General features: G+C 46.8%; 1 protein-coding gene across 4 annotated transcripts in view; it reads left to right on the top strand.

Annotated features, from left to right (window-relative positions):
- Positions 1-12,381, top strand: part of Tom1l2 (target of myb1 like 2 membrane trafficking protein) — a 126,567-nt gene that overhangs the window by 76,881 nt on the left and 37,305 nt on the right. For all 4 annotated transcript variants that reach the window (XM_031354372.1, XM_031354376.1, XM_031354373.1 and 1 more), the window contains exons 3-5: positions 79-157; positions 4,324-4,473; positions 11,819-11,953. In XM_031354372.1, coding sequence (XP_031210232.1) covers positions 79-157; positions 4,324-4,473; positions 11,819-11,953 — 364 coding nt within the window. The remainder of the gene's footprint in view (positions 1-78; positions 158-4,323; positions 4,474-11,818; positions 11,954-12,381) is intronic.

Here is a 12,381-nt window from a genome sequence, read left to right as displayed (position 1 = left end):
TTGATCCTACACTAGTTGACATTGGGTTAGTGCCCCATGAGGCTTGTGAGGATCATAGCTTATCTGTCCTTTTGCCAGGCCAAAGGATGCCATTCGGGCTCTAAAGAAGCGGCTCAGCGGGAACCGGAACTACAGAGAAGTGATGTTGGCCTTAACGGTGAGTATTGTTTTCTGGGAGAGAAAGCCTAGGACGACTATACACAAGCTTTACTCTTCCAAGGAACCCCTCTGCCCACTCAAATGGGCCTCCAGCATGTAGCCTGTGCTATCATAGTTCAGCAGCAGCTTCTAGGGGACACTTAGGGTCCCCTGCCTGCCTCTGTTGCAGGAGGCGAGCTTAAATGGGTAGATGTATACCAGGAGAACATAAGATGTGGATGACACTGTTGAACCCTGCAGCAGTGAGTCAAAGTTCAGGATTGAAGATCCAGAGGCCAGGGCCGATCTTGTTCCTGCTTCCTATCTGAGATGCTGGGAGTCAGTTTCCTGTTTACACAGGTGTTCACCTTTATCTGTCCCTTGCCTTTCCAGGATGGAGAATTTCAGATGTTGGTGAGATGTTTACAACCACCTTCTAAAATGGGCCGATTGCTCTGCTTTTGGGCTCTAAGAGGCCTTGGAGTTTTACCTTCACAGCTAGGGAAGCACCAAGCTGTGGTATATCACCATAGAATAGTCTTTTGTTTGAGATGAAAATAATACAAAGGTTCCTGAGAAAGTCAGCCAAATGACTCCTTTCAGGGCAAATAGATAAAAATTGTGCCCTTCCTTAAGACATAGAGAACTAAAAAGGGTATTTCAGATGCTATTTCTGACTTAAAAGCTAACAGTTTTTCAGATGCTGTAAAATCTGGGCCACAGTGGCTTTTTAATAGAAACTGTAACAAGTCACCATGTCAACTTCTGCAGGTGGGGAAAAAGTGGGTTATTTATCTAAAATGCCACAGCATATTTTCTTGTAAAGCAGAGGAGCTGCTGTGATCTCCCATGCTCCCACCCTAATAAAGTCCAAAACCAAATAGGAGAGCTCTCTCATCCAGGGGCTTGGGATTTGCACAGCAGAGGAGAAAAGTCAGTTAAGAAATAGGTGAAAGATTTAATTTTTTTACCTCAACATTGGTAGAGCCCAGGGTGAAGTGCGAATCCTCATGTTTAGTGACCTGCATCACTGGGGAGCCAGCTCTGACATTTGGCCCTCGTCATGCCAGTTTCAGGAATATAGGAAGCTTTTTAAACTGACTACATTTCCTTGCCTCCCTACAGCATCCCTTGGCAGCCTTCGTTTGACCTGCCTGTGGCCAAAGCTTTCCTGCAAACCTTGGGATGGCTGTGGACATGCAGACCTGTTGTCCTTGTGGCTAGCTCACTGCCTGGCACAGTTGGCATGGTCTAAGTCTGCCATGATGGCTTAACTTGTTAGTTTCTGTCAGCCTGTTCCTTCCTTCCTGGGGCCTTTCCCAGCTGCACATCTGTCCCTGCCCAGGCTGTTAGTATTTATCCAATGGAGCTAGAGGTCCTGAGGGCCTTTCTGCCTGAGCCTTCACATGTGTGTTCCTAACATCTGCTTCTCATTGCCTAGAGGCCCCCTTTGTTTATTCCATGGGTTTTGGCTGTATCTCAGAAAGTTGCCACTGTGCTGCATTCCCTAAAACCCACAAAGTCAGGTTTGCCAAGATCCTTTTTGAAAGGGTGGCCTACAGTGGCTTTGATAGAGAAACTTCCTGTGCCTCCTCCATACGGAGGCTTTGGGCTGCTGCAGGCGCATGTGCACAGGCGATTTTCCAAGGCCAGGATGTAACACACTGACCTTAAAGTCTGCTGTGCGGGAATACTGAAGGAAAGAATGGCATCCTGTCCATGGTCTCCCTAGAAATAGAAGCAGAGCCGGGGGTTGACCCCAGCCTACTCCCCTGTTTTTAGTTATTTTCACCCAGGCCAGCTTCCTGAGCCTCCTACCATGCTGATTCTCACCTGCACCTCAGGAAAGAAGGGCTCAACAGCTCAGCAGCAGCTGTCAGAGTGTAGAGAGTGAGTAGAGAGTCCTAGAGGGAAAGGACATGCTGAGAACAGAAGGAACCTCTCTGGTTCCTCTTTGCAGCACCATGGGGCCCTAAGAGTAAGAACTTTTATCTTGGGGTCACCCAGAATCAGATACAGAGATTTTAAAAAGGGAGTTCCCTGGGCTGGAGAGATGGCTCAGTGGTTAAGAGCCCTGACTGTTCTTCTTAAGGTCCTGAGTTCAATTCCAAGGAACCACATGGTGGCTCACAACCATCTGTAATTGGGTCTGATGTCCTTTTCTGGTGTGTCTGAAGACAGCTATAGTGTATTCATATATATATAAAATAAATAATTATTTTAAAAAGGGAATTTCCCTTACCTGAATAAAATTGTAGTTATGAGCCTGGAGAGATGGCTCGCTCAGTAGTTAAGAACACTGGCTGCTCTTAGAGAGGACCTGCATTTGGTTCCCAGCACAACCAATTGCAGAGTATCCAGTGCCTTCTTCTGGCCTTCACAAGCACTGTACACACTTGGTGCACAGGCACACATGCAGGCAAAACACCCATACACACAAAATAAAAACAAATAAATCTTTTTAAAAATAAATTGCAGTTGTGCAGAATCCTCATAGATAATGAGTCTGCAACACTTCCTGGGTGCACCAAGTAACATGTGGAGTCTCCAAAAGTGCAGCGAAAGAAAGAAGGAAAGGGTGGCTTGGGGAATTTCAGAGCTGCTGGGTCTCCTCAGGGAAGCTTCATGGCACTGCTGAGTGCTAGCTCAAAGAACAAGAGAAGGACAAATAATCCCTGACACAGTTGTTGTTTCTAAGGCCTCACAGCTGGATGTGGCTGCTTGGAAAAGAGCTCAAAGAGGGATGATTTGGTCCTCAGGTGGGTCAGGAGGTCAGGACTCCTAAGAACATGAATCAGAGTTCCTGACCCAGGCTGGGGAAGTAACTTAGTGGTAAGAGTGCCTACCATGCACAAGGGATGGTGTCAATCCCTAGCTCTGTGAGAGAAGGACAAAAGAGTTCCCATTCTTCTCTGCTTCTGTTTTTCCTTCCTGAGCCTCTCAGCTTTGAAAAATAAGGTGGACTTGAAGGGGCCATAGTATCTATGAGAATAGAATGAAATTATATGTAATCTGGAGGGATCTCACTGCACCTGGTATGTAGCTGGCATTCAGTCTATATCATAATTGTGAACCTTTTCTCTCTGCACATTGTCAAGGCAAAAGCCTGTGGCAGGAACCACCTAGGGAGTAACTTTATAAGCTAATTCATGGTCACACAGAAACAATGAGGTGGTTAGAAGTGTCCTCTGCTGCTGCCACTATTCTTGTGTGGGCATTCGTTAGCAGGCCCTCAAGAGGTGGCTTGGGAAGGGTTGGGTGGGCTGTTTTCAGGAGGAACAGAGTCAGAAATCTGTATTTGAGGCTGGAGAGGCCCTCCCAGTACTCCCAGTACCTCACCTGGGAAAATGCAAGAAGCCATGGATGCAGCAGCCTTCTGAAGTAGTCCTAATGGTCACCTGCCCTGTGCAGCTGCAGAAATAGTTGACATGTGTCCTCTTTTATTCTTCCTGCAAGAGAGAGCTCCTTGCTCCCACTTTCCAGATGAAGACACGGAGGCTGGGTGAAACTTGTCCTGGGCCATCAGGGAGGGACTGTTCACCTGAACAGAACCTATCAGCAGTCCTTTCTCAAAGCTACTGAGGCCTAGGACCTCCCCAGAGAAGACAGGAATGAGCAGGGTCTTACTGAAGAAGAGTGGAACCTAAAACTGACTGGCAGCTGGGGTCTACACACTATTTGTCAAAAGTTGCAATACATTGTTGTTGCTTTCCCATTTTATTTGCAGACCAGGAGTATGTTGGGGATGTTTTGTTTTGTTTTGTTTTGTTTTTTGCTTTCTCATACACAAGGGTCAGTAATTCACCCAGCAGCCTCCTTTTGCGACAAAACCTGTGTCCCATTGGCTAAGATCTCATATTCAGGCCTAGAGAGAAGAATTAAAATGTTAATTTCCAGGAACCTCTCAGTCATTTTGACACTGTTACAAGACCATGCAAAACCTATGTGTCGATTACCAGCCTAATGGCCTGGTTCCTGTCCAGGCTCAGGACCTCAGTCAACACAGGATTGTCATTCCCAAGGAGAGGGATGACTGAATTAGTGAGGAGATGGATGAGGGTTAGCTTTGGAGGGGATGTTAACAGGAGGTGATCTGGAAGCATGACTGAACAAGCGAGGAACTCAGCTCCCTCCCCTCTTGTTCCCAGTGTGATGACCTCTCCCTCCAACCCCCCACAACCTCAGGTGCTGGAGACTTGTGTGAAGAACTGTGGCCACCGCTTTCACCTCCTCGTGGCCAACCGAGACTTCATCGACAGTGTTCTGGTCAAAATTATCTCTCCTAAGAATAATCCTCCCACCATCGTCCAGGACAAAGTGCTTGCTCTAATTCAGGTGAGTTGGCTTCCCTCACCCGGTTGGTCCAGAATGTAAGATGGGGACTGTGACACACGCTCATGCTTTCCCCATTATTTCAGAGAAAAAGATATAGATTTGGGGGGTTAAATATTTATTACAAAATACTTATTTTCTTTATACCTATCTCACTGGAAATCCTAAGTGGTAGCTCTCTTGCTGGTTGGCAGAGTTTCCAGGAAGCTTCTGTTGCCCAGAGAAGTGGGCAACAGAAGGGGCTTCAGCTGGCCTCTGAGATAACAGTATAGTGGAGATCAACGGAGTAGAGAAGACCGTGTTAGAGTCATGTACCAGATGGGTGAGGTCATAGAGCACGGGCCAGCTCTGGAGTGGAAATGATGTTAAGGGATATTTCACTGAAGAGGTGATGTTTCTGTTGGACACTGAAAAGTAGGGCTGAGTGGAAAGGCCAAATGTAGGAGGCATCTCAGGAAGAAAGCACCTGTGCAAAGGCCCAGAAGCGTCAGAGAACAGTTATCCATACTTGAGATATACCTGCTATTCAATAATAACAAATAACCCCAAGGCTAGCCCCTTAAGCAACAGTGTTATCTTTCCCCAAGTTTCTGTAGAGCTGACACTCAGGTGCAGTGTGACTGGGAAACTACAGATGTACCCTGCAGGCACTCCTGAGGCTGAGTACTCCATTGCCAAGATGGTCCACAGCATGGCTGGTAGGGAGCTTCAGTTCCTTGATAATGTGACAACACAGACGTCAAAAGTCACATGCCACACCTTTTCTGTCATTCCATATGTTAGACAGGAATCGCTAGGTTAAGCTTCAAGAATTTGGAATTAAGAGATGAGGTGAGTATGTGAGCATGTTTTGAAAATTATCTTTTGAAGAGCAGAGTATAGTATAGAATTTCCAGGGTTGTGCTTGGGGTTAGGGCTGGGATGGGCAGAGGTGAGGCCAGAGATGGGTAGGGCTTATGGGTTGTGTGTGCTGAGGGCCTTGGACCTGGTCCTGTAGAGGAAATGGGGGAACCATTAAACGTTTCTGATCTGGGTAGTACACAGATTTTAGACAGAGCACCCTACTGGCCATGGCATCTGAATCCATAAGCACATCCAATATGGATGAGTAATGCATGTGAGAGAGCCAAGTTGAGAGAGAGACCAAGTCAGATGTGAGCATGACTCCAGCAGGGGCGTGGCTGGTAGCCTGGTTTAAAAGATAGCAGACACACAGAATAACCAGGGGATCATTGTATATGAGAGGGCCATTGTATGTGAGAGTAGAGAGGAGCCTGCTGCTCTGTCTAGAGAATTGTCCTAGCTCCTGGAACACTTATATCCTCCTAGTTGTTCAGATGTGCCTGCCAGAGAACTTCCACCCTGAAGCACAAGTCTGGCTTTCTCAATCATGTCCCCTCTAAAGACCTTCAAGTGCAGCTTTGCTGTCTTTTCTGTTCAACTCAGTTGGTTCCTTGAAGCCCGGGGCTGCTATGTTCCTAGGGTCTTGAGCAGTTGGTTGTCAGTATTGAATAGTATTTTTTTTTTTTTAGATTAGTAGATGAATGTAGCTCATTGAGGCTGAGAGAAAGGACAGGGTGGCAGAGCCCTCTTTCATGCTCTGTCCCCATGCTGTCATTTTGCACCCCTCCCTCAATCCTGGAGTGTACTTCCCCAGTTCCACCCACTCCCATAGCCTCTCTTGAGATTACAGACTTCCAAGGACATGAATGGTAGCTTTCTCTTACAAAAGGAGGGACATCAAGCTTAAACTCTGTATTCTGGGTCAGGTTTCTACCAGGTCCACACTAGTTGCAGAAGTGGAAGGAGACATTCATTGAGGGCTTGCTCACCTGAGGACTACCCAGGCTCCTGGGTAAACACAGCTAACTTGATGGTATGATCTACTGAGGGAAGACAGGACCCCTTCACTGGCTGGGTCCCACAGTTCTCTGCCCCAGAGGTGCCTGTTTCTTGCCTGCTCTGACCTTACAACTTTCTCATCTGGTCACTACTTCCCTAAGTCTAGCTCTTCCCAGGTCCTACCACAACACTTCTAACCCTGGGTTGATGCTGTAACTTCTCTATAAAATGAAGGCTGGGTTTCTGTCCTCCTGCTCTTGGGCATGTAGCACGGGGGTCTACCTACACCTGTCTCTTCAGCCCTCCTCCCACTGGCTGAGCAACAGCAGTGTACCCTAGCCTAAAGTCTGATGGTGTGAGTGAGCCTTCCTAAGGTACATGGCTACCTTAAGTCTGGAGTTGCTGCTGCAAGCCTCCAGTGTACGTTCTTGGGGAGCACATGCATTTTTTTTTAACTCTGCCTCATGTATTGAGTACATGAATCTGGCAGTTTCACTTCAGTACCAGAGAAGGTACTGGGTCAGGGAGTACCAGGACTTGTAGCTGTTCCACACCCTCACCAACATGCCACTATCTGTCATTGCAGCCTGTTTGATGAACTTGGGGAAGTGCTTTACCATGTCATATTTAAGCACCTTATTGACTATATAAGTGATCATCAGTATTTGTGGGTTTGGCAGCTGTGATCTCAACAAACCTTAGCTGGAAATAGGAAAGAAAAGATAGCACCTGTACTGAGCATGCATGGATCCTCCCTCATTGTTACTCCACAAGCTATTCATATAACATTGACACTTCACTGGTACTCCAAATAAATCCCTAAACTAAAAAATCAAGAAACACTGAGCTAGCTCATACAAGGACCAGGTTAACCACAGACTTTGCTATCATAACAGATCCTGGAACCAGTCCCCTTGTGGATAGTAGGAACAACTATCCTTTTAAAAACTGAACCAGCAAGCCAGGTGTGGTAATGCACCCCTGCAATCCCAATTGGGAGGAGACATTCAAGATCAAGGCCAACCTTGGCTATGTCATAAGTTTGAGGCTAGTCTGAGCTACATGAGACCCTGCCTCAAAAAAAGAATAGAATAAATTAAAGTGGTAACAATCATTGTTTTTCTTTGCAGCTGTGAGTAGATAGTGGCCTTTAAGGCAAATCCTGCTGGATTGGAAAGTGGTGCAGGTGCCAGGATATTCCAAACTCTCTCTTGGTGCTTGCTAGAGTTCAGCTGCTTGTGAAATAGGGCCCTGCCCTTCCTTTAGGGAGACAGCAAGTTAAAAAGAGAGACTGGAGTTTGCAGTTAACTGGAGCTGAAACCTAGCTAGGAAAGGACTGGAGCTGGCATTTGACTATTGGAAATGATAGAGTGGGCCTTGCCCTGTTTCCCATTCCAGAGAAGCTGACTGAATATTTAAGTACTTGAAAATCTTTGAAGTAAGAAGCTACACAGACAAGCCCCATCAGCTTCCTATCTGTGAAACATGCTTCAGGCTTTTGCGGTGGGGTTGTGGTGGGAAGAGGACATCATGGCTCTCCTTCCCAGCTGCCAGCCTGAGCCAACTGCCTCTTATTTTACCTCAAAGATGGAAGCACAATTACTGCTATACAGAGGGATGGGGCAGCTTTTCTGAAATTTCTTGTTCCTGTGGTAGAGTAGGTGAAAGAATTTGTTCTTTTACGTCTGCCTGTTCCAACCCATCGTCTCCCAACCCTTCATTGACTTGAAGTCACAGGCATGGTTGGCTTAGGATTGGCCTTAGAAGTGGCATTTTCAATAGCATATGTTTACCATCAGTGGCCCTCTGAGCCGACTGTGAAGAGAAGCTACTGTTGGGTACAGCTAAGTGTAGAGCACTTGCTAGGCATATGGCAGATCCTGGGTTCCATCTCTAACAAGACACGCACATATCCAAGCGTGTACGCTCTGATGTCTTCCTCCTGTGCTCAATTCTGGCCCTCAGTGAAGCTATCTGTGCCTTCTAATGTGAAGGCTAAAGTTATGTTTTAAGTTTAAATTACTGTGCTTAAGAGATCTATAAAACTAGATTTTGGAAACAAAATTTTCTGGTACTTCAGCAGCTGGTGATTGCTGGTCTCAGTACCTGAGGTGGGGGGAAATCTATAAACCAAAATGCCTCTAACCTGTGAGCACTACTTGCCCAAAGACAGAGTTTTCTGGAATGCTGGGGCTGTTGTTCTTATAAGACATCAAGCTATGTGTCTTCACTTCTGTAAACAAGTTTGGTTGCCCCAACTGCACAGGATGCATGCTTGACCCCATTGGATGAAGGTTGGGATGGAGGGGGAGGCTGGAAAGGTCTGAGAGATTGTGTTCTTCAACAGTGTCAGATGGCTGGTCCACCTGAGCCTCATCACTGCGAGCTTCAGGTGAAAGTGTCTGACAGCTTCTGGGTACTTTGTCCTCTGGGGCAGAAAGCCCATGCTGGGTGGAGCATGAGCAGAGGAGGACAGAGGTGTCTTAGGACCCGTAGTTCAAATGAGCATGCATCTCTTGCTCTGAAAGTTGCTACTCAAAACCTTGAGGACTATAGAAATGGACAAAGTGTAGTCATGTTGTGTCTGCAGTTTGCACACAATGCTAACGCACATATTGACCTTTGTCTTCCCATTAGTCCTGCCCTTGGGTCCTTCATTCTCCACATACGGAAACTACAAATAGGAAAAGAGGGAATTACATAAAAACCTTGGCTTCTAGTAAGGTGGCCACCATGTCAGTTGCCAAACAGCATGGTGGCAGAGAACCTGAGAGAATGCCAGCACTGTACTGCCTGGAGCCTGTGTCCTGACAAGGTGGTCACTAGGGAAGCATCATGCCTCTACCCTCTCTACTGATCCTGGGCCTCAGTTCGGGGCTCAGGGTGACCAAGAACTAGCCTCAGCTCCCCGAAGGAGGATTCTTCTCCAGCTCAGCCTGCAGCAGGAGCCCTACTTTATCATGCTCATATTAGTTCCTGACAGCCTCCATGGCCATCTCCTCTATTCTCTGAAGTAGGAAAATAAAGATGCTTTAGTAACTGTGTGAACTTAATTAAATTTAGTCTGACAGTTATTGACTGACTGCCTTCCCTGTACAACAGCAAGAGACCTGTGTGTACCTTTCAAGATGCCTGACCTGGTTGGGGAGACAAGAGGAGTTATCTAGGCATGTCCCTAGAAGATGCTAGAACATGTGACAGCCGTAATTTATCCCATCTCCATGTCCTCACATACACTGTTCCTTTAAAATGAGTTTTTTCTCCCTCTTCCCTCCTCCCTCCTCCCTCCTCCCTCCTCCCTCCTCCCCTGTTTGTCCCTCTGTTGGCATCAGATGCTTATTCAGGGGAGATTACTGTTGTGAGCATATGCTTTGTTTTCAGCAGTCTGGCCTAGGCTGCCCAGGGGTCCTAGACAGGAGCTGGCACTGTGGCAGTGGGGTTTAGGGTATGTTAACCAAGACTTCTTGTCTATAAATTAAAGCCAACTCTGCTTGCCTGGGTAAAGAGGAGAGTTTGTCTTGACAAAACAGAACCTCCCAGAAGCCCTAGCCACCCTGGCCAGGGTGTGACTGACTGGACCTAGGAAATGACAGAAGGGGTCAGGAAACCTTCATGTCTTCTCTGTGCACACCACTTAGCATAGTAACTGTTCTTTTCTAGAATACTAGCTATCTCTGGTCCTGAGCCACCTATCAGGCTTGGATTTTCAAAGGAGCAATTGTCTTACAAGAGAGGGATCCAGTTCTCTGTTATATCCAGGGTTGAGCTCTTGGCAGGAGGATAGTCCCACCTTGGGACATGTCCCAGTTCCCTGGGACAGGCACAGTTCCTGAGTGTGTCTGAATATGAGGAGTCCTGAGGAGTGAGGAGTATGTACCTAGAGAGAACAGCATGGAGCAAGGGAGCAGTAAGAAGTTCCCCAGAGCCATTTGTTTCTCCAAGAAAACAGAGGCAGGCAGTGGCACCAGGAAAAACTACTATGCTTCCCCCCAACCTTTCCCAGTGGGCTGTGAGTATAGCTTTAAGACCCCTTAAGTTTATATTTATTATTTCTTTTTATAGGGCTAGGCATAGAACCCTAGCTGATGCTAGGCAAGTGTTGTACCACTAGCCTGCAGGCTCTCATAATTTGCTCCTAAAACTGAAAGCCTAGAATTGCAAAACTGAGCTGGACTTTGAGTAGGGAACAGACTTCACAACGCTGGAAGAATAGGTGAGGCTAAGGCTGTGAGCCTGCATGGGTCTCCAGCTGGGTCTTGCCAAAAGCCCCTGTAGGTACCTTCAGATGCAGAAGAAAGGATTGGCAGAGATAGGCTGTCCTGGTGCTATGGTGATGCAAAATCCCCAAGTATGCATATTAAATAAATGCGTCAAGGAGAGAAAGCTAGTCTGACAGTGTTGTTTGTAGTGTGTGAGATACATTGGATATACTTAAGGAAGCTTTTGGGAAAATGGCCTTTTAACTTCTAGTGGCTCTGGTGGTTAGAGATAGAATTTCTGTAGCTGCCTCTGGGTTGGCTGGAGCTTATGGCTGTAGGCCATTAAATGCTGTGATGGTAATATCTCTAAAAAGTAGCATCTCTTCCTTTGGGTGCTTATTGTAATAAAGGGGTGGCACTGGGGACCCTATTTCTGAAGAGGCTGTTGAATAATTTCTGGGTTTAATCCTTCTGTAACTTCCAAAGAACAGGATTTTGTTTTGTAATTGTTGAAAAGTTTGTGCATCACCAGAAATGGTGATCTGCTCACATTTCTCTTGTGTGCATCACCAGAAATGGCAATCTGCTCACAGTTTTCTTGCTCCTCTTTGTCCTCTCTTCATTCAAGAAAGTCTGCTGTTGGAACTTTCAGTTTCATTTCTGTGTTTGGGCAGATTTATGTTGTAGCTGTACAATGTAATAGAAAAGCACCAGGTTGATATGGGATTCCAGGGAGGTGGGGTGAGCCCCAGCCACTGGCTGTGGGTGGTCTGGTTCCCAGTGGACTCTTGTGCCCCTGGGCTGAAATCATGTCACCTGTCAGTGACAGGACCAGGCCAGACAAGTTTTAGCACTGAATGATCTGCTGAGGAAAACTGGAGTCAGCCTTGGCTTCTCAACAAGCATCAATTTCTTCTTTTCTTTCTGTTCACTTGCCTGTGGCCCCTGCCTCAACTGGGGTGTCAGGCATCCATTCAGGTAAGTCTCCACTTCCTTCAACAGCTCTGACAATAGATTTCCTTGAGATGGGGCAAATGCCTGCATCATAATGTGTGTAAGGGACTTAGTGTTATTCCTCTGCCACTTCTCTAAGGAAATACATGCTGAATTAAGTTTTATGAGTTTGTTCACATTCAACAGCATCATTGAAATCCAGGGCTTCAGCAGCTGTGCCTCAGCACTGATTGCAGGAGAAGAGCAGAATAGGATCTGCCAGTATGCCTTGTGTGGGCATGTCTGGCAGCACTGGCCTCAGAGGGTGGAAGAACCATTTGTACTTCCTGACAAGCCTTCCTCTCTCTTCCCAGGCATGGGCAGATGCCTTTAGGAGCAGTCCTGACCTCACGGGTGTTGTACACATATATGAAGAACTGAAGAGGAAGGGGGTTGAGTTCCCCATGGCAGACTTGGACGCCCTGTCTCCTATCCACACACCCCAGCGGGTAACCTTCCAGCTAGTGTTTTCTAGAAAGACTGCCTGTAGAACAGCCAAGCGTTGTACCAGCCTTTTGCTGATGTCTTTGCATTATTCAGCTTGTCATGTGTTCTTAAAGCTCCAGGGCATTTCTTTTTAATAACAAGGGGGATGCAGAGGGAGACAGCTGGGTGACTGGTGATTAAGTGGCAGCAGTGTCTCTCCCAGTTTCACACTGACGGTGGAGGAATATGATAGAGGCTTCAGTTCAGCAGTTTTCATGGAAATGGCTCCTTTGGCTAAGCCTTCCTGTGAGGGTCATTAGCAGCTGTGTTACAGATGACTGTAGATGATGTAAGAGAATCTGTCCTTATGTCCTGTGGTGCCAATGCAGGATGCTTGCTCGTCAGAGGCAAGGAGCAACTCTTAGAATAAGGTCCAGTGTGTATATCAAGT

This window comes from Mastomys coucha, unplaced genomic scaffold (genome assembly GCF_008632895.1).
Source record: "Mastomys coucha isolate ucsf_1 unplaced genomic scaffold, UCSF_Mcou_1 pScaffold5, whole genome shotgun sequence".
NCBI classification, from domain to species: Eukaryota; Metazoa; Chordata; class Mammalia; order Rodentia; family Muridae; genus Mastomys; species Mastomys coucha.
Note: the sequence above shows the minus strand (reverse complement) of the source record. Positions and strands in the feature narration are given on the sequence as shown.